The sequence below is a fragment of the Natator depressus genome, chromosome 22, assembly GCF_965152275.1.
Source record: "Natator depressus isolate rNatDep1 chromosome 22, rNatDep2.hap1, whole genome shotgun sequence".
Lineage (NCBI taxonomy): Eukaryota > Metazoa > Chordata > Testudines > Cheloniidae > Natator > Natator depressus.
The window spans coordinates 12,648,280-12,674,302 of record NC_134255.1 but is presented as its reverse complement, the minus strand read 5'-3'; the positions used below and the strand labels follow the sequence as shown (position 1 = coordinate 12,674,302).

Here is a 26,023-nt window from a genome sequence, read left to right as displayed (position 1 = left end):
TATTTTTTGTAAAAAGGCAACCGCTGTTGTATTTGGGAGAGAAGCCAGGGAAATCCTTTTCCTAAACTACCCCATCCCTGGTACCTAGACAATGCATCACTGCCTCTTTCCCCTGTGGTTTGTCTTGTTGCTTGCTAAACATATTATATTACTGTGTGCTGTTTCCCTAGGTCCATGACTTCGGGACCTGTGGTGTCCGTCCGTCCCCCCCCCCCCCCCCCCGCGCGCTCCGGACTTAAAACAACAGCACGGGCGGTAGTTTATTTTAATATCACACACATGCATACATGCTACTCTAGCTTTTTTTTTATCAAAGCCAACGGATACCCGAGCCCAACCCCACTCCCACCCAACTCCAACCCCAACCCCAGCCCCCTTCTCCCTCCCCAGCCCCTTCCTTTCATTTAAAACACGGATATAAAAGAGGAGGCGTTTCAAATATTCTGGAGCAACCATCTTTCAGACTCAGAAGTTTTGTCTGCAGAGTCAGATTCAAAAACAGCGCATAGCTTTGCCATGGGGATTAACTACAAAATAATTTTCAGCAAGCAATAGGTGTGACCTCACTCAACCAGGTGCTGCATGCGTGTGTGAGCGGGGAGCAGGGGTGGGCTGGCTGGGACCCTGAGGAAGGCTTGAACTGAACAAGTCACGAAAAGTAGCTGCACACGCTCACATCTCGGCTCTGCAGCGACTTATCATTGTCAGAGAGCCAGGCCTTGATCCTGCAATGTGCCTTTAGTTCCAGCAGCAAGCTCCGATGCTCTTGGAGTTTTTCCATCGCTACAATGACCCCTCCCTGTTGCCCAGAGGGAAAAGCTAAGTTGGATGATTGGAACACTAACCGCCTCTGCCCTGCTTTCTGGCTGGCAACGGTCATGCGACTGCTCTGTCCAGAGCGCAGTCAGAAAAAAAACAACCCTGAAATATTACGCTGAGCAACAAAAAAATTAATTCCTGATCCAGAAAAAAATAAGGGAACCAAAATATATAAGCCAATTTTGTTTGTGGGGGGAAAAGCGGGGGGTGCCCACCTAAGACATCTAATCAATCTTCCATTAGTGGGATGGATTTTCCTTTTCTTTTTCAATTTGAAGCGGTGGCCGGGAGTGGGGGGGGGCATGTTAATGGGATGTAGAGCCTTTTTGCCATCGATTGGGAGCCAGCGCAGGGGAGGAGTGACTGGAAGCGGTTACAGGCTGATGCTTCTTTGGTGGCCACTGTGAGATGGGTGGGTGGGACTCAGAGCTGTCCTTAGTGAGGAGGTGGTGTCCAGCATGTGGTAACCACTGGACATTGGCAAGGGGAAGCCCGAGTGTCTCCATAGAGAGGCCAAGGATTGAGTGGCTCACAGAGACAGAGCTGCCCTTTCCACTGATGGGGGCGGGGTCCCTGCAGATTAGGTTTGAGGCAGGTGGATGGAGGAGCATAGACAAAGCGTGGCCTGCCAGTTCCCGGGATGACCCTGCCTTTTAGATTCAAAGAGGACTTCAGACTCCAACTTGGCACCTTTCACCAGCTCTACAAATTCATTCAACGACGACTATGTGGTCTGGAGAGCAGGAAGCACATGGTATGACACTGTGGAGGGGAAGGGCTCAGTGCATACCATATCCAAGATCCCACCTTCCCCAAAGCACCTAGGAGAAGTAGAGCAATCTGCTCTGCAGGCAGAGGAGGGTGTTGCAAGACAGGGAATAAGAAATCTACAAGGGTTGTACTTGTTACAGTTCTCCGGGGCTGCAGAGCTTTCAAGGGAAATATAAAACGGTCCTGGGACCGATTATGAGTTGGGAAAAGTCCTCATTTCTTCTAGCGCCGACCACCCAATCCAGCCTCTCCAGAGATTAGAGCAGGAAGTTTAATATAGTAGCAGGTTCATATGTGAAAATTCTTGGTTGGTTCTCCACTCCTGGCACATCTGGCTTTTCCCATGGACAGCGGGATTCAAGGTGCCTCATTTGAAGTGATTCCGTTGCCTTTGTTGACGTAAAAGGGGCGGTGGTGTGACTGCAATGGAGAATTTGGGGCATGTGAATTAAGAGGACTGTAGCTTGCAGTCTGTCCTTGACTTACACTCAATTTGCACTGCCTCCACCATCTAATTAGCCCTCCCACATACCCCTTCCACCCAAACTGTTATATATTAACAGTTCCAGACATTTTTTTAGCAGAGAGACACCACCCATTCCCCTTTTTCGGAAACTGGAGCCGCTTGACTTATTCATTGCAAACTTAGCCCCATTCTCCAACCGCACTCAGGCTTCGGGTGAGTTTTGTTCTCAGGCAGAGGGTCTACACCAAGTATCTGCATTAATTAAATCCCACGTGAGCCTTCAAAATAGGACTTAGGTGGAACATGTGTCTGCTGCCAGCCCTCTGGACAGGGCTGAATTTCACCCTTTGATTTTTGTATGTAGCTCTTCATTGTTCAGAACTAAAATTGTGGATGAACTAAAATTTGAATCTATAGGATGCTCACAAACGTTGACCTGTGCACTGTGTGTGATGGGTCAGCTAAGTTGCATGGTGTTTTTCTGCTCCCTGGCTGGATGACGCAAAGCCCTTAAATGTGACTGTAAGGAATAACCATTGTTAAATAACCAGTGCTGTTGTCTGTCCTCAAGTCCACATGTGAATATAGGTTTCTGTGTAAACAAAACCCAGTTTGTGCGAATATTTGTGAATGATAAAGGGGCAGGAACAAAGCTGAACTTGAGCATCTATTTTACAAACTTCCCCCCACTCTATGCATTGCTGCTTTCCGTTGTGCCACTTCCCATCAGCGTCTAAATTAGTCATCCTGCCGTTACCACCAGGATGGTCTGGCCATGTTAACCCCTGGGAAGAGTGTGTAGCAAAAAAACCAACCTTGGCTGGAACAAGGGAGCTTGCAGCTCTTGTAAAACACAACAGCCACATTATGGGTTAGTTGTACTAGTTGGTTGCAACATCTCAGACAAGATCTTCAACTCAGAGCCACCTGTATTGGTAAAATCTACCATGACTTCTCTGCTGTGTGTAGCTGCACCAGCTCAACAGGTCCTCTTAATTACCTGCTGGAATGCAGGGCATTGTTTATGGAAATTACCCAAATGCCTCTGCTCCCAGCAATGTTGCTGAGCCCTGTGAGATCCACTCCAAAAATATGCTGATGTGGCCAGAGTACCAAAGTGTCAAAACTAGTGCAGCCATGAATATGCACTAAACCAGCACAAAGGTAAATGAGCAAATCAGCCTTTTCATGACCTAGATGTCTCTGCTTAGCATAGGCACAATGGGGTAAAGCAAAGGCAGCCTTGGTTTTGCTTCATCATGATATACTGACCTAGATCCAGATTGTGTCTTGGGAAGGGTTGGATAGATAGCTAAAAGGACTGGTTTGGGCTTATCTCTATTAATCATGCCAATTAACATCGCATACACTATGCAATGATGAGCATGAGATGGATGGATGGATGGATGTAACATGTCCATCCAGTCCTGCTGTTCAGACCACACTTCTAATACCTGCTGTTCAATGCCCTCTTGTGTGTGAATTCTATTTGCTTTACAGCTCCAATTTCCAGCATAATTAAAGAAAGAAGAAAAGCTCCCCTTTAAATAACTCTCTGAGGGCCGGCAGTTCTGGCCTCCTAGAGCATTGCAGTCCGGTGTGTGAATTAATATTTACAAGCCTTTTAGAAGGTGGATTACTTAAATACATATTTAAGGCTATTTTAAAAGCCAGATTATTGGCCCAATAGACTGTAACAGCTCCTACAGAGCCACGGCAGTCCAGAGCGTGTGTATCTGTTTTGCAACTTTTTAGTGCTCATATATATCATCTGGATTGTTTGGTTCAGGTCTATCTGGTGAATATAAGCCATAAAAATAAAATAGCCCCAACTACTATATGCATGCGAAAGACATCCAAGTGTTTACAGGGAGGAATCTACCCAGACTGTTGGATTAATAACAGGGCACTAGTAAGGGTGTGAATTGCCTTCATGGAACTGGACTGTCACAACAGGTCCATGCCCACTGTGGGGCTCACTCCTAGTAGACAGTAGATCTGCACTCAGTCTCATCACTGTCAGATGGAACTGGAAACCCCACTTCTCTAGCCTTGCTTCCCCCATTATAATAATGTGCTATAGCAGCAACTTCCTGGTCTCTCCTAACTTCCCCTACTGCAGGGATATCTCTTATGGGAACATTTTCCCAGCATGCCTTCCTGGGTCGAGTCCTTAAATTTGGCAGAGCCAAACAGCTGTCTCCCTAAAGCAGCCATTTTGCAAGTAGTTGCTGTATTCTTCTCTTCTAGCTGGTAAGTGTGCTTAACTCCTATGTTTTTTTCCCTTTCTAATTCCTAAGGCAATGGCACGTTCTTACAAATGCATAATAATTATTAAAAGATAAACTTTCTTTTGGGAGGGGGAGAAAGGGTTCTTCGTGCGTTTAATTTAGATCTTGCAAGATGCTAAGATATTTCAGTGCTAAGGGAGATAAAGGAACCAGGATAGATAAGTTCAAGTAGGTTTTTATGTGATCAGTTGTTTTGCTAAGGGCTTGCTAATCCAGTATGTTTTTTATTTAGGAATTAAATAAAATGGCCTTGCACCTTCTGTAGTCCAGCGTTTCTGATTCCTGTGAATTGAGATATTTTGGTGTTTTTGTGAAGCCCCAGCTCCTGGAGTCAGGCGATTACCTAAGAATCTCTGCTTTTGTTTTTTTGTTGTTGTTTTAAAGAAAAGTAAGCCTCTAGCTGTCATGGTTTCAAGGAAATCTTGAAAACATGAAATATAAAGTCTCAAAAAGCAGAAGGCAAGTAAAAAGAATCAGCCCCAAAATGTACTACTTTTAAAATCTCTTGAGTTTTGGACGGCCTGACTTGTGAGATTTGAACACATGGGGTTGGTAATACTGATATTTGTTTAGACCAGTGGAAAATGGGTGCAAAACATGACCACATGGGTCTAGGAGTGTTTTATGACTATTTTGGAGTGGTATAAATGATTACATAAGGTACAAAGTAGCAATGATATGGGCCCACTTTTCATAAAGACTGATCCTTGATACACCCCATCAGGCTTCAAGGCTGTGTGATCAGTATGTGAGGTAGTCTTATGCTCCGGTCTGTGGTGCGCAGACTCCACAGAATGTGTTTTCTAGGCACCATGTAGGCACTTGTTTTCTAGGCACTTGTAATAGGTGACCCCCATGTAGCAGCGTATTAACGCCTAGGCCGACAAGGCCTAGGCCTAGAGTGGCAAATTTGCAGGGGCAGCAAATTTATAATAGCAGCCAGAGGCGGCTGCTTCCCCTGGTGCCAGTTAGCACCCTCCACCCCCAGTCCCACCCCAACTCCATCCCTTCCCGGTCCCCTTCCCCAAATCCCCGGCCCCGTCTCCTCTCCTGAGTGCGCCTTGTTCCCCCACTTCCCCCCTCCTTCACGAAGCTGTTTCGCACACAAGCCCTGGCAGGGAGCAGGGAGAAGCAGGACCCGGTGGCGCACTCAGGGGAGGAGGTGGAGGCGGAGCGGAAGTGAGCTGAGGTGGGAGCGGCGGGGGGGCAGCAATTATTTCTGGGCCTAGAGGTGGCAAAATCATTAATCCGCCACTGCCCCCATGCAGTGAACAGTAATATTGCAGAGTTTAAGCAACCGTGGCAAAGTCTAGACTGGAGCAGATTTCCATTTAAAGCCCCAAAATTAAGATTTGAAATGGGGTTGAACCAAAACCCTGCATCCAAACATTTCTGAGCCATGGGCAGGTTTGGAATCTGATCTGAACCATGCAACTCTGCCCATCTCCCAGTGACACGGGAGGTGACTATGAAAAATAAGAAATACTGTCACAGGTGAAGTCAGTCGCTGCCCCTTCTCCAGATCCAAAACGCCCCGAAAACTCCCAAAGTCCTGTGTGCTCCCATAGCAGTTCCTTCTCTTGCTGAAGCCCCATGAGTGCACAAGTCCAGGTCTTATCACTTACCAGCATGGACTGCTTGGAGGATTTCCATGTCTGCGGCTGCACCTTTGTCGCTTGGTGTCTCACTATTGCAGGGTAAGCTGCGACAATACAAACTAGCTAGTTAGGAGCAGTGATGGGGTTATGATCTGCTCTGTGTATTACCCCCTTCTTGAAAGCACCATCGGAAATTACAGGATTAGAAAATACATATAGTTAGGAATCCTATCGTCTACCACCGAAATGCTACCACTTCTGGGGTGGATTGCAACATCTCTTAGAATGGTGGCTCCACCATTCAACAGTTCAGGGAAAGGGAGTGAAAAAATAACCTATCCAGTTAAAGTGTCAGGGGAAATTATGGAGGCAGAATGTCATTAGCCAAATTAAAGTTAGGCCAAGATACCAGACTAATTGCTCTAACTCTTACAAAGAATGCAAAGGGATTTTTAATTACTGCAAAAAATCAAGAGCTTGGATTTACAGCTTAGCTGAAAGATGGCATTCCAGCAACCCTAACCATAGCTTTTATCCTGAGCTCTCCCGTTCATTTATTGGCCAGGCCTGACCCTGTTTAGCAGGAATTAATACAATCGCAACTCTTGGCAGTAGCCAGTGAGGAGGAAAGGGTGAAATCCTGGGTCCAGTGAAGTCTGAAGCTAGGATTTCACCCTAAAAGTGCATGTTCCTCTGTTTTAATTGATGGTGATAACACTTTTCATCAGTAGATCTCAAAGTATTTCAGTATCCCCATTTTACAGATGGGGAAACTGAGGCACAGAGCAGGGAAGTGACTTGCCCAAGGTCACCCAGCAGGCCAATGGCAAAGCCAGGAATAGAACCCATGTCTCCTGGGTCCTAACCCAGGGCTCTATCTACTAGACCACACTGCTGCCCACATTATTAAGTTCATAAAGGTGTCTCCATTAGGATATGACAAGGAGGGGTCAATGAATGTCATTCACCAGAATCCCTCCCTCCCTCCCCCCCCCCCACTACTGCCCAAATAACTCCTTTCCTTTCCCTTCTCTCCCTGCCCCCCAACAAATCACCCCAAACTGTTTATTAGATCTGACAACCCCAAAGTTTAGCAAAATCCTGCATTGCATTAAGCTACTCCCATAACCAAGCTGGAATGAGTGTTCAGGGGGCCACGTGTGCCATTACTCCAGGCTGCCTTTCACAGGGGTAGCAGTGGAGAATGGGATTAAACACCCCCCTCAGGTCAGTCACTACAGAATCTAACCCCTGAATGGTGGGGTGGAAGGAGCAGATAGAGGGACATATAAAGCAGCTAAATCCCCAAAGCCCCATACCAGTCTTAGTGAAGAGGCTCCCGTCGGACTGTTTGCTGAAGTCACCAGGTGAACTCTGCCCCATCTGGGAGAACTGATACGGCATCTTAGTTCCATTGCCTACTGGAAAAGAGAAGAGCTTATGTTACTTTCGAGATGTTGCCTTCCAGGGGTAAAAGTCCTTATCTGTGTAATCATCAATCTGTATAATGGCCTGGCACCTGCTGGGCGAAGGGAACTGAGATCCCTGGGAATGCAAACAAAGGACTGTTAATTATCAAACAGTTATCTCGTTTAGTTTTAATGGATTCTTAAGGGTCAGAAACGAGAAAGGAGAAGGTGGCAGTCTGGGTTTTATAAAGCTGCCTAGGGATCTGAAATTCCAATCTCCTTGGGGGACTTTGAAAACCTCAGCAGGACCCATCGGAGGATGGGAAGGGCCAGAGCTGCAAATGGGGGAGTAGATATGAGGTGGCCAGGCCAGGTGAGAGAAGGTAGATGTTAGCAGGGTGTTTGTATGGTGTCAAAGCTCTGCATAGAGAGGGAAGAGTCTTTCTCCTGAGAAACCACGGCGCGTGTGTGATGCTGTATGGATGGCACCGGCGCCAGGCCCTAGTAAACCAGTGTGCCACAAACTAGAATCATTAGACAGACTCCAAGTCTGCCAAAACTCCTTCACCTTCGGCCTTTGGGACCCTGGGCAATGCTCAGTGAAGTCATCGGGAGTCCTCACCAGGGCTTTGGATCAGGCCCTTCCTGCTGAAGGGAGTCTAATGGCAGAGCATGTGGTAAAAGGGAGACAATCCTGCTAGCCGTGGAAGAGCTATGAGAAAATGTTAAGAGTATGAACAGAGAAATGAAGAGAGATGGAAGAGGAAGGGCGAGTGTTAAGTCTGGTTGTGCCTAGGGACCAACCAAGAACAGGGCCCAATTGTGCTAGGCACTATACAAACATAGTCTGTGCCCCAAGCTTTCAATCTACACAAAACAGAGATGAGGAGAAGGATGGTCTTGTAGGTAAGCCACGGGCCTGAGATTCAGGAGATCTGCATTCTGTTCCTGTGTCTGCCACAGACTGTCTGCATGACTTTGGTCAAGTCACTTAATCTCTCTGTGCCTCGGTTCCCTATCTGTAAAATGGGAATAGCAATATTTCCTACCTTCCTTTGTCTCTATTTGGATTATAAGGGGCAGGGACTCTCCCCAACTACGTGTAGCACAGTGGGGCCCTGAACCTGGTTGTAATGTAGATGATGATGATATAAACCAAATAGAAAAGGTTCAAATAGTGGGATAGGGCTGCCCAAAAGCGTCAGGGTGGCTAAGAGGGCAAGGGTGGACTCGGTAGAAAGCGGCGAGAAGCCCTGGCACAGGTGGTAGGAATGAATACCTTTCATTGAGAAAGCAGAGTTACCCATGCCAAGTGTCTCCTCTGCATTTTGGAAGGAGGAATATTCCCACGCTCGGTTGCTGAAACTGGCTGCAAGAGAAGAGAATCCAGTTCAGCAATCAGCTCCTGGTGTCCCAGACCTAGGCCCATGCCCTGATGTTGCTCCACTAACAGTCCTCCTGACAGACTTAGAATCAGAACCAACACCGTATAGGGAGGTTAAAGCAAGCCAGAGGGCTCGGTCCAAGCTGCAGAAGAATTGTCTGTCTGTTCTTTTCACAGTGGCCTGGGTGGGAAAAGAAGGGCGGCTTCTCTCTCCCTCTTTCTGAGCTGTGTGAACGAAGCTCCGTCAATGTAACAAAAAGCCATCATTAGTTACATTAAGTTGCCCGCTCAAGCTTTGTCAGCATGATGATCTTCCAGAGATACCTGCAGGGAGAGGCTGGGACTCTTGCTTACACACACGCTCTCACTTCACCTCCACCAGCATAGACTTGTGCTTCAGGGTTTCCCCAGCACTTGCTGCAGAGATGTGGGTTTCCGCTGCTTACCTCTCCTCCAAGCAACCAGGCACTGAGGGCATATGCAAAGAGGAAAGGAGTCGGATCTCCGATATGCGTCTGCTACCACCCTGTGGGCTGCTCTCATTTTAGCACTTCCATTCGTGCTCCTTTCACGTGCTGTAACATCTGCACCGCTCCCAGATACAGGGACAAGTAACCTCCCTGTCCCAACTTTTCAGATGTGGGCAGGTGGTTTAAACAGAGAGAGAGCTGCCCCTTGCTAGATGAGGGGTTGAGATGGTCACAAATGACTGATTTGCAAATGAATCCAACTCCAATAACCTTTGACCACATCACTCTAGTATCCAATAGGATTACTTGCACTAGCTGGTTCGGCAGCCTGTCATTGTATATGGTACTGTGGGACCATCAGATTAAGCACCGCATGCTTGCTTCCCTGCAGTATCCTCTAGATAGACCTCTCGCTGCTAATCTGCACATGCACTGAATCATTTGCTTTAGAGAGTGGTGTGTGTGGAACCCCAGGCTGAGAGCCAGGAACTCCTGACTTCTAATTCTAGTGCTGACACGGACTTTGCTGTGTGACCTTGGGCAAGTCATGTCACCTTGCTTGGTTTCCCCATGCGCAGAATAACACCCATGCCACAGGGATTGTTGTGAGGATTTTTGAGTTAGCTACTGCTGCTAGAGCAGGGGTTCTCAGACTGGGGGTCAGGACCCCTCAGGGGGTTGCGAGGTTATTACATGGGGGGGTCATGAGCTGTCAGCCTCCACCCCAAACCCCACTTTGCATCCAGCATTTATAATGGTGTTAAATATATTAAAAAGTGTTTTTAATTTATAAGGGGGGGTCGCACTCAGAGGCTTGCTATTTGAAAGGGGTCACCAGTACAAAAGTTTGAGAACCACTGTGCTAGAGGGCTCTGAAGCAGATGACTGTCCCTGTATTTAGCAAGTGCTAAGGGGTTCCCTGTGGTGCCCAGTCACAAAACCCCTACTGGTAAAAACCTTCCTCTGAAAACTAATTGAGGGGGGTGCAAGGTCCCCAGCACTGCATCAAGAGGGGGTGTCTGTTCAAACGCAGGGAGAGATGCACTGAGATGCGTATCGAAGGAATGTACAGGTTTGATCACTTGCTGTGAAGTTATTCGTCATGAGGAATAGTTGTTTGGGATCCAGCCCTCTTTCCTGTTTGTAAATCCTTTATGAACCAATCTTGCTGTCTGCAAATGGCTTTACTACATGTAGCTCTTTGCTGAGATCTTTGGACAAACAGTTTTCAACCCCCCTGTGTCTTTTGGGAAGTATTCACTTTCTCACTCTGTGCTGTTTGTTATTCTTCATAGTAGGTGATTTGTTGCCTAAATTACATGGTCTTGATTTTACTCCCTCATTGGCTGATTAAAACAGAAATAGCAAATGATTGAGAGCAAATACCAACTAAGGAGTAGCCTTGGTAGGGAACGAATCCCCTGTTCTTGTGCCAATCTGGGCGCTGTTGGGGCAGCAGCTGCTTCTCCTACAGTGTGTACATGCAAATAACAAACCACCAAGGAGTGGCTGAGGGCATTTGTGTGAATTCCAACCAAGGCTCTGCAGCATTCAGCCAGCTCTGTGCACTACTAATCTGTGACTCTCATATGGTTTATTAAAGTGAATGTCCCATTGACTTCAATGGACATTCAGTGCAGTTCTCCATATAGCGATAGACACAAAAGGCTCAATCTATTCAGCTTAACCAAGAGTTGGTTAATGGGTGACTTGAACACAGTCTGTAAATTCCTATGTGGGGAACAAACATTGGATAATGGGCTTTTCAGTTTAGCCGAGAAAGATTAAAACATGATCCAATGACTGGAGACTGAACCTGGACAAATTCAGAATGGAAATATGGTGCAAATGTTTCACAATGAGGGCAGTTAACCATTGGAGCAACTGACCAGGGTCACGGTGGATTTTCCATCACTGGCAACTTTTACATCAAGATTGGATCCTTTTCTAAAACATCTACTCTAGGTCAGACAGGAATTAATTCAGGGAGATCCTACGGAGTGTGTGATACAGGAGGTCAGATTAGAGCCCTGTTCCTCAAAGGTATTTAGGAGCCTAACTTCCATGGAAGTCAAGGGGAGTTAGGTGCCTAAATACATTGAGGAGCTGGGCCTAGATGATCAGTGGCCTTATAATCTGTGTACAACAGGAGAGGGCCTACCTGCCAAGAGAGCCCCTCTACTTCAGCCTGGGAGTGGTCCCTTCTTCAGCACCTGCAGAGGTTGCTGGCAGATACAGGGGGGCGTTCAGGAGGGCTAGATCTTTGCTCCCAGCCAGGAGGCAATGTAGCAAGATCAGCTTCTCTTGTCTCCCCAGTAAGACAAAGCAGCAGGGGTTCTCCTCCAGCATGGAGTAGGAAGGGGAGGTAACAAGTGGGGCACACATTGGACTGCAGCTCTGAACCCCAGTCTTGTAGGTAGTAATCTCTATGTTCAGTGACACTGGACAGAAGAAACTCAAAATTTTTCCCCTCACTTCACTATATCTGCATTCTGTGTGCTCAAATCTCATGCTTCAGCCGCAGTAGTCAGGAAATATCTATCCCCACCATTCTCTCTGTGCAGCGAGTATCTCAGTGCATTATGGGGAATTTTCACCTTCCTCTGAAGCATCAGGTATTGGTTAGAGATGATCTCGGACTGCAAAATTCAGATCAAATTTTAAAAGCCCCAAGGCTGAGAGGGGTTCAGGATCCAGGTTTTTGATTTTGGCCCATCTCTAGAATTGTCCACTGCCAGAGGCAGGACATTCGGCTTAACAGCCCAAAGGCCTGGACCTGTGTGGTAGTTTTTCTGCTTTGAGAGGGGGTGTGGCTGACTTGCAGCCAGCTCTGGGAAATGGGGAGATGGATTCTTTACATGAACTTTGGCCCACAGTCTAGCTTGTCCAGAGTATTTCCCTGATAGGATGAAACCTGTAAAGACCTAAAGCAGCTGTGTCATGACTGCAGCAGCTGTAACTTAGAACCAGGGATGGTTTGGATCTAGGTTCCTTTTTAAATTAACCCACCACATGCAAAATAAAGAAGCCTTCAGAAAATGCCCTTCTCCAGTCTGACAACCAGAACTTGATCCTTGGTTAGGCAGGCTAGTAGGGAATTGTGCAGTTGTGTTGGGCTGAGGAAGAGGCAGGCCCTGAAGCCTTAGTGTACCCTAGCAGCACTGCTGGGATGAGTTCTAGAGTGCTACATCCTTGTCATTCACACGAACACATGTGGGAGCCAATAAGGCAGCTGCTAGGGAATCCATGTATGGACTGAAATGGAGGAGAAGAGAATGAGCCTTAAAGGAAAAGTGGGAATCCAGACAAATGGATCAATGTTGGCATTCACATGGCACCCTTGTAAAACCCAGCAGGTGATATTGCAAAACAGGGAAATGCCACTGTTAATTACAGATAGCAGCCACAGACCTACACTCTGCCCACATCTGTTTGTGCAGAGCAACAGCTGTAAACACAGGGCAAATCCAAATGTGGTTTTGGAAACTCAGGAAGCAGAACCTGAAAGGTGACGGTTCCAAATGTCAGATCTGTGGGAACCTTAAATATGTGGTTACCATTTTCACATATCTTCTTACTCTCTTCTTGCCTCTTTTTTATTTATATACATCTATACTGGCAACGAATTCTCGACTAACCTGCACTGTGAGGTCATTTCCACCAGACACAATGGGTGTAGAACGCTACTAATTCAGGAGGGTAACAGTTTATACCTACTTTGCATTTTCTTTGTGTAAGTGACAGAACAAGGTGCAAGGCAGCAGCCCCTTGTCCTCACTAGAGGCTCGTCAACACAGGTAGTTACACAGGTGTAAATTTATACTGCTGAACAGACGCTAACGTAACTCGCCATGTGGAAACTGTTCTAGGGTTGAAAGTGACGTTTTTCTGGTATCGCTTAAACAGCTTCAAAATCAACCTAAGCTGTACCAGAGAGAGCCACTCTGCATTCTGAAATAGAGTTATACCAGCATAGCTATATTGGCATACTTAGATCACTGTTGTTCTGTTGCTCAGTTTCCCCGTGAAGGCAAGCCCTACGCTAAAAGGTGTGCTTGTGTAAATCATGCTCGCTAACACCTTTGTGTAGACAGGTAAAGTTATATTTTAACATGTGCTAGCTGGTAGGGGATGAACATTACCAGCCAACACGTGTTGAAATACTTGTTTTGTTAAAATGTGTAATAATAATAATACCTAGTTCTTATACAGCACTTTCCCCCCATCCATCTGAAAGTGTTTGACAAGAATCGTCATTATCCCTAATTTATACATGGAGAAACTCAGGCAGCGAGCAGAGCCATGATTTGCCCAATGTTCCCCAGCAATCCCTTGGCAGAGCTGGGAGTAGAACCGAAGTCTCCTGAGCTTTCCTACACGTTAGCAGGTCGAGGTAAAGAGCTCAACCTGCTAACTCATGTTAAAACTTCAAACTGCCCCGTCTTCGCTCGGGTTTTACTTCATGTTGGCTAAGACAAGGTAAGAGCACACCTTTGTCCGAGGGAGAGAAGCCCTGAGCCCTTCTATGCTCCTACAGGTTTTGCACTGAACCATGTAAGCATTCAAAGCCGGTTACCCTGGCCAGCACCTTGTCTGTTGCCCTGTTTCAGAGAGTGCAAAAATGTCTCTGTGTTTTTAGGCTAGACAGAAAACATGGGGCCAGATCCAGACCAGGCACGAACAGTATGAAGGGGCTGAATTTGCCTAATTCCAGGATGGTGATGTGAAAAGTAAGTGGTCAGAGGAAGCAAATTACAAGGCATATGTTGCATCTCTGAGTCTTATCTGCCATGCTTTGTTTAGAGGAAGCCCAGCCGTGGCCGGAAAGAGAGCTTGAGAGAGAAGGGTCAGCCACGCGTACCTTTTGGAGTCAGGAACATGGAGAATCTCTTCACGTTGTCAGGCTGGTTCCAATCGTAGTTGTTGAGCATGTAGCGGTGATCCCCTGGAGGAGCGGAGCAAAGCCTGGGTCAGCAGGAGGTAGGACTGGAAGCAGCAGAGGCGAGAGGGGTGGGGGTGGGGTGGGGCAGCATAGGCCAGAGCTGTTCCCCTTTGGCCTTCCTCAGACCTTTAGGGAGAAACCATTTTGCGCTTGCAAGATGGATCCTTTGAAAATAGACTTCCTTCGTTTTGCAATTCCTACCCAGGGCTCTTTGGAATGCCCTAGGAATGGGGTGAAGTGACGGTGGCTTTACAGCACAAAGCTATCTAAGTGGATTTGACTCTCGGGTCAGGACCCTGTGCAAAGAGCCAACACGAGGCTTACGTGCCGCTTACATCTGACTTCAGCTTAGTTGTGAGGCCTTGAGTGGAGTATGAGCCTTCTGCTAGCTCTCTGCAAACAGGTGAATTTGACCCAATGTTCAGTTTGTTAGTTACATTGGTTTGACTCTTACATTAGTGAATAGAGCTGTCTTTTATTTGCTCTGATTTATTTCTGCAGTATTAAAACTCTCAGGATGCTGTTTGAATGTTCTGCCTCTTTGCAAGACTATTAAGCGGGCACCTGTTGTAACAACTAAGAGTAAGCAGAGTCTCTTTGGAGACTGATATTAAACAGGTTTCACTCCACTAATATATTATTTCTCCCGGTGAAGTTTTTAACAATGAAAGATCAAATGGGTTGCAGGTGAGCTTGTTGGGTTGACTCAGGGGGAGTCTGTTAATTAAGGCCAATAAGTAATTGTAGAGTTATTTCCTTGCAGTCACTAGATACAAACTCTGTCTTCTTTCAAGTGTAACTGTGGCTTGCAGATATGACAGCTGTAAAGAGTTTTTGGATTACCTTAAATAACTTTTCCCAACAGTTTGAATACCTTTGGACTCATTAACCAGATTCTAAGCAGTGTCCATTAAACTATTGGTAAAATTTTCTAAAGTGCCTGAGATTTGTAAAGATATTTAAGCATTGCTACAATCAGTGTTGGAAGGCCTAAGTCACAGATGGCGAAGTCCAATTGTGTGTTACACAGGAGGGCAGACTAGATGATCACAGTGGTCCCTTCTGGCCTTAGAATTTAGACTCTTGAATCTTCAAAAGTGACTCAGAAGCTTAAGTCTGTTGACCTTTGAGCTCTGACTTGATCACTGACTTTGGGTCACCTCCTTTGCTGGACTCTGGGAAATGGGCACAGCTGGCTGGAAAATTTCAATGGGAAAAAAAAACAAGGTTGAAGGTTTTTTTCCCAGAGAAATACTGTGACTCTGGATATGAACAAAAAGCAGAAAGAGGGAGGGAAGAGCAACTCGGGGAAACGCTACCATTCTCCATATGATTCCTCTCTATGAAGTTCCGGCTGAGGTCTGCCTTGCAGATCTTCTCCACGTGTCTCATGCAGACGTTCAGCAGATCATCCCGGAGCAGCCCCATCGACGGGCTCATGGTGTCCCCGTCCAGCAAGACGCTGTAAGTCGGGAGAGACGGCGGGGCGATATAGTTCCTCATCATTGCGCCAAATTCCTGCCAACCCAGAAGGTGTGGAGGTTAAAGTACCGAGAGGCTGGAATGCAGAGAAGGCTAGAGAGAGATTTGGGTACAGGAGAAGTTAGATACAATGGAGATAAGGGCTCTGAGGAGGCTGGGGGATGTTAGATTTCAGGAGAGGTATCACGGTCAATCAGCTAAGATTGTGCATCGCTCATAGGCAATATGGTATCATGTGAACTCCCTCTGATTGGGTGAAAGCCTTGGATACCCTGCTCAGCTAGCTGATTCCTGCTTATGTCAGGGGTATGTCTCCAAAAAAACAGACCCTAACATTTCACAGCAAGATTGCCGGCCGGTGTCAATTGACCCCGTTCTGTTATGCCTGTGGCACCAGCTGGATCATCTGCCTATCAAAGATATCCCTTTCTCAGTAGAAACAGGAGTGGCGGAAAGATGCAGCCTCGATTTACCTGCAGGAAGAGAACAGAGTCGCTGATCTGATGTATCTGCTCCCTGGTCTCCTTGTCCTCCTGCAGCAGCTTTGCCCTCTCTTCTAGCTCCTCCACAATTTCTTTTATGTTCTCCACCGCGGTCTTTTCCCTCTGGTCCAGGGCAGCCTTCACCTCATCCCGCTGCTTCTCCAGGTCGCGGACCAGCTCTTTGTAATGCTGATCCACGGTGGCTTTCTCGTTGGTGGTGAAATTCTAGTGGGGGGAGATAGAAGGTGCATGGCATGAGGCTCTCACACCGGGGACTCCAGCAATCGAACACAACCGCAATGTAGATTCAGGAGAGGAAGAACAGCATGATGTTGGAGGCAGACACCCCTCCCCAGCACCTCCAGCTATTCCACACATGGCCAGGCCCCTTCATCCCCTTAGGCAGCATTTGTGCATGCAAATCCCCTATCCTATCAAAACGCAAGCTGGAGAAGCTGAAATCCTAGGCTGTGTCGGGAGAAGTGTAGCATGGAGACTTCTTAGACGGTAAGTTCTCTGGGTTAGGGACCCTGCCTGTGTTTGTGCAGCACCCAGCACAATGGGGCCCTGACCCTGGGTGGGGTTTCTGGGTGCTACTGCAAAATAAAGATTCATCAGTGTCACTTAAAGGGAGTCACTCACTAGAGTGAAACTCTTGGGACTGAGGCTTGGGGGGTGGCAGAGCATTCTTAGCAGCCAGCCCATGGGAGCAGAGATCCTGACCTAAGGTCTGGCCACGCTATAAAAGTTACATTGGTATAACTCTATTTGCTAGGGTCGTGATCTACCAGTGTGGCTATCGCATTATTACTTCTAGTGTGTATGCAGTTGTACTGATATAGCTTATATATACTAGACTAAGATGCACCAGGAGAAGCACTTTTGTACCGGTGTGAATATGTCCACACTTGGAGGGTTTTTGCCATGTTAACTATACCAGTGTATACACTATACCAGTGTAGTGACTGTAGCAAACATTTCTAGTGTAGACAAGCCTATGTCCCTTGGACTTTGAAGAGAGTCCTAGGTTCTGAAGTGACACTTGAAAATAAGTCACTTAGGCCCATGTCCTCAGTGGTATTTTGGTGCCTAATTCCTGCTGAAACCAATGGAAGTACCTAAATACCTTTGAGGATTGGTCCTTTGGCCCTTTTGAAATTGTGTCCCAGAATGACCAAGGATAGCCCCATGTTCAGGCCGAAGTTTTCTAGCTTGGCTTCCCAAAATAATATTAAAGGAAAAAAGAAAGCCAAGGTACAGTTGTGGAAGGATTGAGAGAAGGCAGGATTTCTTGTTGACTGTACATAATTTGTTGGGCCTGGTGTACAGGTAGGGTGTGAATTATGTTGACCGATATTTACATTGGTCCCCTCCTGTGGATGTAGATATACCAGTATAGTGTACCCTTTTCCATACAAAAATAAGCTGTATAAGGCACCTTTCTATTGGTATAACTTGATCTATATTGTGGGGGCTGAATCATTTTAACTATGCCGGTATAGTTGAGCCAACCCAGCCTTTGGAGATGATAGCTGGACAGAGAGAGAGCACCAGTAACCCCAGGCAAGAAAGTAACAAGGATAGTCATCCAGCAAGTCCATCTTCTGTGTTCTTGGTCTCCTACAGGGTGTGTCATGAGAAAATTGCAGCGGACACCATTCTCCCAGACTTAGAGTGAGTGTGGTTGATCAGGTGATAAGAGAGGAGTGGAAGGAGGGAGAAATGAGTGTGATGTGAAAATATGAATGGGAAAATCAGAGCACGGGAAAAGGGGGCAGGCAAGTATGAAAAACACTAGAAAGCGGGTGGGTGAGGGGGGGAAAGGGAGCAGTTGGGGAAAGCCAAAGAGAAACGTCCCATCCTCACCTTGATGCGATCCTTCTCCTTTTGCCACTTATCCACTTCATCTTCTACCTCTATGATCTTCAGCTGCAGCTGCTCTTTCTGCAACGAGAGCTCGGCCTGTGGGAGGAAGGAGAGGGGGAGACCTGTGAAATCGAGCAGCGTATGGCCTACTTCAAAGAGAATTTCTGCTTTTACTTATGCATTTGGCCCTGAACCATAATGGCTGGGAGCTACAGGCTCCTGGCACCACTTCAATGGAGATCATACGCTGGCAGCTGGAAAAGATCCCAATGCCTTCAGCTGGGTCAAGAGATGTGGCTCCCTAAGCAAAGGAAGCAGCAGAATCGCCTGCTTGGGAAGGGTGGGATTGCAAATGGTACTGCTTTTAATCATGCTGGAGTCATTAGCTAGAGGGCAAGAGGCTTGTTTCAAAATTCAGCTGGGTATGAAATGAAGGGCCCAACCCAGGGCGTGTTTGTGCAGCCCTAGCAGTTTTCATGTAATTATGGAATGACGTTTGATTAGTGTTGCAACCAGGGGATGACGCCCCCGGCAGGAATTCTGTTTAGACAGGACTGTGGATTAATTTGCTCTGAGTCTAGGGTTTTAATGTTCTCATAGAGCTGGGTGAAGGCAGCAAGGGGGAAAAAAAGGGGGTGGGGGGGGTGACTGGGAACATTTGCTTGGTCTAAATCCGCAACTTTCCTTTGATACCTTCATGAACCCCTTTTATTGGCTTCCCACGAACATTTGTACAACTGCTTTATTTGTTGATGAGAATGTTCATGTAAAGAGAGAGAGCCCGAATACCTATGCAATTACGGGTTTGTGTAACCCACCTATCAGTGTTTGCTGTGTTTCCCTCCGCATTCTGTCTTCAAAGGGTGAGGTTGGGATAGTTCCCACCTCTAGAGCCTAGCGCAGGTTGTAGAGATTCATATCTTTAGCTCCAGAGGTCCCTAGTCCGGTCCCTGGGATCAGCCAAGATGGGTGGCTATCCTCTTTGCACAGCACAGTGAATTGCGTCAGGAGAATTTGTGTGGCTATTTCAAGGTCTTCCACGTCTGGGTAATAAGGCTGGGTTTACACTATACCTGTAACCAAGTCAGGGAATTTGGCTGTAATGCTGGTGTGCTTACGATATGATTCAGTGGGGCCGTATCCCATAGCTAAGCTAAAGCTAGTTTCAAAGATGCAAAGTACTTTTAACTCTCGCTGGCTCCGCTGGCAGCTGGGGTCACTCACTGTGTATGTAACCCACTCTGTCCCCGTTTCTGGGGTACTAAGTTGGGCCACGTAGAGGTGATTTAGCTGCTACAGCTGTGGCTAACAGAAGTAGATCTTCTAGCTACTTCTAGCAATTTCAACCACCCTTGTAACTAGATTCCCTATCTTAATTATAGTTGTAGTGTAAGTAGGATCTAAAGGTTTCAGTCATCCAGTCGCGTAGTGGAAAGAGTACCATGTGACTTAAGAGATCAGCTGCACAACATAAATAATGCACATGGCAGAAAGTCAGCCAAACAAGAGCAACCAAGCTCCAGCGAAGGAAATCTATTTACTAGGTTCTTACGCTTGTGCCCATCACCATGGTATCAGAGTGCCATATTGAGCTTGGGCAAACCGCAGCAGCTTTTGAGACCCATTGATTCTGACTGTCCCTCTTTAATAAGTCCCTGTTTATCAGGGAAAACATAATTTGCCAGGTTTTTTCCCCCATTAAAAACAAAAGTCCAGCCACTCCAATATATCTCAGCGGAGTTAAAAGTTGCATCCCTGTTTCTCCCGCGAAATCTCTCTCACAACAATCTTTGCTTGGTGGTATCTATGATCCTCTAAAAGGGTCCCCCAAACCATTTTATGGTTCCTAGGTCCAGGGAGGTCCCTCTGGGCTATTGGACTGTGACCAGCCACATAGTCATGTCCCGGAGTTCCAGGTGTACAGAGGTTGGAAAACAGACATAAGCAGGTTGAGTGGCTGGGGAAGGGATGCGTCTGGGGCTTGTTCACCTACCAGCTCCAGCTCACATACAATGAGAGGAAGAAGGGGGATTGCCTCAGGAAAAGGTACTATGACAATGGGCGGGGGGCTATACAAATATCTAAGATAGAGGAGATTTTGCTCAGAGCAGGAAGGTGAAGGGATGAGACTTAATTCCTTGATTTGTGTTTAGGGAATAGGTTACCCGGAGCAGCCTATGCTGGAACAGTCCCTGACCACGCAGCAGCCTTCCTGAAGGCTTTCTTTCTCTCCCTCAGGCTGTGCAATGTCATATATGTGTCACAGTCAACCATTGGTGCAGAGGTGGGACGCCATGGGATGCGAACCCTTTGGATCCAAGCCCCCATTATCCTCGAATAGCCAGCCCAAATTCAGAAATGAAACTGAACGGCAAGGGGTTTTCACAGACAGCCAGGTCTGTTGGGTTACCTTCTGGTAACACTGAATGGTTAGTGAAGGAAAGAGTTGGACTACGAAGGTGGCTTTCTCGTAAGGGTTATTGGTATCGTTGTCAAGAACAAGATCTTGGCCATGTGGCTGAAAAGCAAGTGACGGTGTGGAGGGGTTTAGGTCTGCAGGGCACTGGGCCTTTCTTTGGGATGGATCGACCCTTTCTGAAGGGGTGGGGGGGGGACTGGATAGAAAGCGCTGTCAGGAGAATTGAAGCTGATGGATGGATGGCGGTGGTGATGATCCTGAATTTTGATGGTACTTTTTATGAAAATGGATCCCAACAAGATTTCCCCAATTATTACTAGCTCATTGTATAAGTTATAACTATCCCTGCCTCCAGCACTGAAATGCAGCTGCCTCTGGGGAGGAGTGAGGCAGCTGTTTTAACAAGAAAAACTTCTCTATGATTTAGAGCAAGAATACAATTTTTGGTGTAAATCAGAGGCAATTTAGGTAGCCAGAATCTAACTATTGTAGATATCCACACCAGATATGGCACCAGGGCCAAGAGCAGATGGGAAAGCTTACGAAGACACCAGCAAAAGGCAAGGAAGATGCAGATTAAATCAAGTGAATTGGTAGCGGGGGGGAGGGGGTAACTGAAGCAAATTAGAGTGCTCTGTGGAGAGCTAATTTATAACAAGGATGGAAGATGCAAAACCTCTTCACAGAAAAGAACAGGGAAAATAATCTAAGGATAGGCTGGGAGGTAGAAGGGAAAGAGAAGGAAATGTGAATACAGCATAACTAGTGACAAGAGAATTAAAAGATCTGAAGACAAAGGTCCCGATTCATTAGTGGGTAAGAACCACCCACACTGGGTCAGACAATTGTCCATCTAGCCCAGCGTCCTGTCTTTTGACAGTGGCTGATGACAGGTCCTTCAGAGGGAATGAACAGAGCTGGACAATTTATCGAGTGATCCATCCTCTGTCGTCCACTCCCAGCTTCTGGCAGTCAGAGGTGTAGGGACACCCAGAGCATGGGGTTGAGTCCCTCGCCATCTTGGCTAATAGCCATTGATGGACCTATTCTCTGTGAGCTCATCCAATTCTTTTTCAAACCCAGTTAAGGGTCTGAGCACATCCAAGCACACAACCAGAGGGTTTGGGGAAAGGTGCCTCTTTGCTGCCTTTGTTCTGGGGCTACCTGGCAGGCTGATTTAGCATCCAGTGTAGATTAAAGCAGCCTCAGGGCTGGCCTAAATTCCACTCAGCTGCTTGTGGCCCAAAGGGGCTATTCTGGCAGCTGGGAATAGCCGGAGCACAGTGAGGCTTCAGCCACCCCCACACCTATGCATAGGAGCAGCCTTACAGGAGGGATTTTTAGGATATCATAGAGACATTGTGCCAGCTCCACACCACTTAGGGAAAATTCCCCTGTGCTGAAAGGCTTCCCCAAGGTCCAGATCTATTGGCTTTTCTCTCATTCTGCACAACTTTTTCCAATAGTTTAAGAACCAAACAGTGCGGGGGATTGGGTCAAGCTCTCCCTCCCATAATGGTCTGCAGAATGCAAAGGTTGGAGAACCCCTGCTCAGGTTACTCCTGGCCTCATCTACATTGGTGGATTTGGCCCTGGTTCCTGTGTGACTGAACTTGCACCAACACAAAATCTTAACGAAGAAGCAAAGTTGCTCTAAGCAATGATGTGCAGCTTACCCGGTCTTCAGGTTGTCAGTAACTACACCTGAGCAAGGTGTGCTGCCCTCGAATAGAGTGTCTGCGTTAGGATCACATCTAGGAGAGTAGCAAGACTTCTCCAGTGGCTGAAACCTCCACTGTACACAAGGTCTCACAGACAAGCCAAACCAAAACCCCACCTTACATCAAGGGTGGAGGGGAAAGAAGCTCCTCCATTGTGCATATCAGTGCACTGTTTGCTCTGTAGCAGACAGTCTGTAACAATGCAGAAAGGGCAGTGAGTGGAAGCACCATCAGAATCAACAGTCAATTTCAAAGCCTTGTTCACCCCTTTTAAAGGCGTCCCCTTTAGAAGCCACTTTGTTGAAACGAGCAACGCCCAGTTCCAGTCACTGAATGTCAGTTCTCAACCACTTCATTAAGCCTGCTGTACAATGTAAACTTTTCCTTAAAGGGAAAAGAAAAAAATATCAAAGCACTCTCCACTAGATATGATCTGACACAGAGTATTAAGGCTAGGGATGGACGGTAATGCAATGCTGTTTACAGATCAGTGGTTGTTGGGTATTTCCAATGCTTCCTTCTTTGAAAACAGGCCTACAAAACTGGTTGTGAACTGAGTGTCTCTTTTTAAAATGCCGGGTGTCATCTGTGCTGCAGAATTCTCTTGGGGAATCAGTTTTGTGTGTGTGCATTAGCTATCGGCAGCCATCATTTGCCGATGTTTTGTACTGCTATCTTAGCTTTATGATTTGTTGCTTTTTAAACAGCCTGGCCCTGAGGATGTGTTACTGTTTGTTTAAATCTGTAGCAGGAAACTAACCAGAAAGGGGCCTTGCGGAGGTTTTAAGCAGATACTCAGCGGTGTAGCAGAGGGAAAGAAAGGGAGAGGCAGGATGGTCTGGTAGGTGGACTGCTATCCAGGAGACCAGCGTTCAATTCCCTGCTCCACCACAGACTTGCCTGTGTGATATTGGGCAAGTCACTTTGTCTGTCTGTCTGCCACAGTTTCCCATCTGTAAAATGGGGATAATAACATTGTCCTACCTCGCGGGGCAGTGTGAGGGTAGATGTATTAAAAGGATTGTGAGGTGCTCAGACTCTACGGTCAGGGGACTGTAGAGGTGCCTACAATAAGGAAAATACAGTTTGGTACGTGACACGCTGGTGCGTCTTACTGTGTTTTCAGGCATTCAAAGCAATCAAAAGGATCAAGTGTAATGGGAAAGAAAAATAACGTATTTGGGATAAATTTCAGGGGGTTCCAAGGCAGGAGAATCCCTACAGATTTCCCTTGTTATTAGATGATGATGAGCAGCAGAAGGACCTGATTGTATGTGGGAGGTTTCTGGACTCCAGTTTGTGGTGGCCTTTTAATTCAAGTTAATTAGCTTCCACCACTCACAAGCCATTATAAATACTAATATAGACACTTTCCCATGTTCCTTTCTCATTATGTCTCAGCCTAGAGTGAATTAACCAGCACCAGAAACAAACGAGTAACTACAGTTGAACTAATTGATTTCCAATTAATTCACGTTCCAGCATGGCCAAAACCTGTAGTCTAGAAAACCCTTGTGCATGTGAGTGATTCATATCGATAAACCCCTAAATCCTTTAGGCTTAGTAGCAATGGAAACGACAACAGTTCAGGGATGTATTTGAAGTGCTGTTTGAGTTCCCCAGGGGCTCTGCCGTGGCACTAATGAGAGCCAAATAAATAGACACAGACAGATATGAGAAATCAAATAACATCACTTAAATCCTGAGTGAGGGGGGAGGCTATCTTTCTGCCCAGTTGTGGTCACTTGCTTACAATCAGGATGTTCTAGGTCCATTGAGCAACAGCAACGATAGAGGGCCGCTTGGAGATCTGAGTTAATCAGAAGCGCTAGAGAGAACATGGTGGCCAGTGTTCTAAGGCAGAGAGCAGAGATTGAGTGGGGACCTCCCCGAGACTAGACATGATGTTAAAGGGAACAGAGGCGATGCAGATGCTACAAAGCATCAAATGTAACAACGAGGCATGAAATTAACCTGTAGACTGAGAAAGACCTTCAGGGATTTAGATGGGATTTCTTTATACAGAGAGTTGCTGAGATATGAGCAAACCATCACTTAGGCTGGTTTTAAAAAGCAGCTAGATGAGGACAATGTTGCAAGCAAGATTACAAACTGCGTATGAGAGGATGGAGATTAGATAGACTTTCCTCCTTCACCATTAACATATCTGATCATTCTAGATTCCCTGGGAATCCCCCTTGCATGCACTTAACTGAAAAGGGTAGGCAGTTTCCTTTTGCTCAGCCTTGGAAAGAGTTAAACCAGTTCTCTGTGTTTAGTGTCACTGAAGAATTCTCAGCAGCTCTGTCCATATTGGAATTTGTATTGTCCTGTTCACCATGGTATTTGAGGGGCTTCCCAATCCTCAAAGGAAGGATGGGTTTGCACTTAAGGCACAGGAATGAGATCTGGGTTCATTTCCTGACTCTGCCACAAATTTCCTGTATGACTTTGGACAAGTCACTTGATCTCTTTGTGCCTCAAGTCCCCCATGTGTAAAATGGGGATAATCAACCTTTCTTTCTGTCATATCTATTTAGATTGGAAGGTCTCTGGGCAAGGACTAGCCCACACAGCACCTAGCACAATGGGGCTCTGACCTCAATCCATGCCTCTGTAGTAAACATACCACATCCACGTGGCAAACAGACTGTAAACAAAGGTAGGAAGGTCTTTCTTTAGCCTTTACTTAATAGTGAGGGTACTACACTCTTTTGCAGACACACTCTCATTAGGATTCCAGCCCTACAAGCTTCTATACTTGCAAACAGCTCAGTAATAATAACACTTGGCATTGACAGTGCAGTTTTTGTCTCAGCAAAGGAAGGGCCAGCATTATTGTCATCTCCACGGAGGGAAAAAACAACCCCAGAGAGGTTCAGACCAACCTTTTCAAAAGTGGCCACTGATTTTTTGAGGACCGCCACTTTTGGGTCCCCAACTGGAGACACCTTGAACCCGAGCCAGGCCCTACCTGACTACATTTGCGTACCGAAAAACTGAGGCATTCAGAATGTGAGGTTGCTCTTAAAAAATTGGGACTTAAATGATATGCTCAAGGTCACACAGTGAGCTAGGGGCACAGCAGGGGCTAGAACCCAGGTTGCCCCACCCCCATCCCCAAGATCAGTCTGCTAGACCATATCAGCACCTTACTAATGTCATCCAGTATACCGGCAATGTCTGGTCAAGGACACGTGCATGCTCCACCCCCTGTGTAAGTAACTTTATACCTAGACATTCTCTGGGGTGGGGGGAGTTGCGGGGTGGGAACAGAACAGGGGCTATCCACTATTTAGATGAGTGGAAAGAATGATGGGAACAGGCAGTGGGGAGCATTACCTCTTTCCCCGATTTCTCAACCTCCACCGTCACTGTAGTGTGGTTCTTGTGCTCCTGGAACATGCAGAGGTAGCAGATGCACATCTGGTCTGTCTGGCAGAACAGCTCCATGGTCTTGCCATGCAGCGGGCACTTCCTGGCTTCAAAGTCCTTGATGGGGTCCAGCAGCTGGTGATCCCGGAAAGCAGCCCCCTCCAGATGGGGCTTGAGGTGCAGCTCGCAGAAGGAAGCCTGGCACACCAGGCAGGACTTCACTGCCTTCTGCTTGTTATCGATGCAGGAGTCGCACAGGACCTCCTCTAGCTTCACCCGGGGTCTCGACCCGGACACTCTGTTGGCGGTGTTGTAGCTGGGTCTCTTCAGGTCCCCTGTCTCCACCAGAGGGAGGGAGGGCTTCTTCAGATCCCCCATCTGCCCGCTTGAGTACACTGACCTCCTGCCCTCTCCTTCACTGGAGAAGAAGGTCTTTTTTGACTCTGCCAAGAAGAGCGGTTTCCTCAAGTCCCCTTTGTCTACAAAGGAGATGGGGGGCCGACTCACATCCCCAAGCTGCACCCCAGG

The 26,023-nt window shown here is 46.9% G+C and overlaps 1 protein-coding gene across 1 annotated transcript; it reads right to left on the bottom strand.

Moving 5' to 3' along the window:
• Positions 1 to 387: 387 nt before the first annotated feature.
• TRIM29 (tripartite motif containing 29) lies at positions 388 to 25,573 on the bottom strand. The gene is made up of 8 exons (XM_074936952.1): positions 25,463 to 25,573; positions 17,981 to 18,076; positions 16,106 to 16,339; positions 15,467 to 15,668; positions 14,070 to 14,153; positions 8,634 to 8,723; positions 5,973 to 6,049; positions 388 to 2,010 (listed from the first exon to the last, which is right to left on the bottom strand). The coding sequence occupies exons 1-8, from the start codon at positions 25,571 to 25,573 to the stop codon at positions 1,948 to 1,950; spliced, it is 957 nt and encodes a 318-aa protein (XP_074793053.1). The 3' UTR covers positions 388 to 1,947.
• Positions 25,574 to 26,023: the final 450 nt, after the last annotated feature.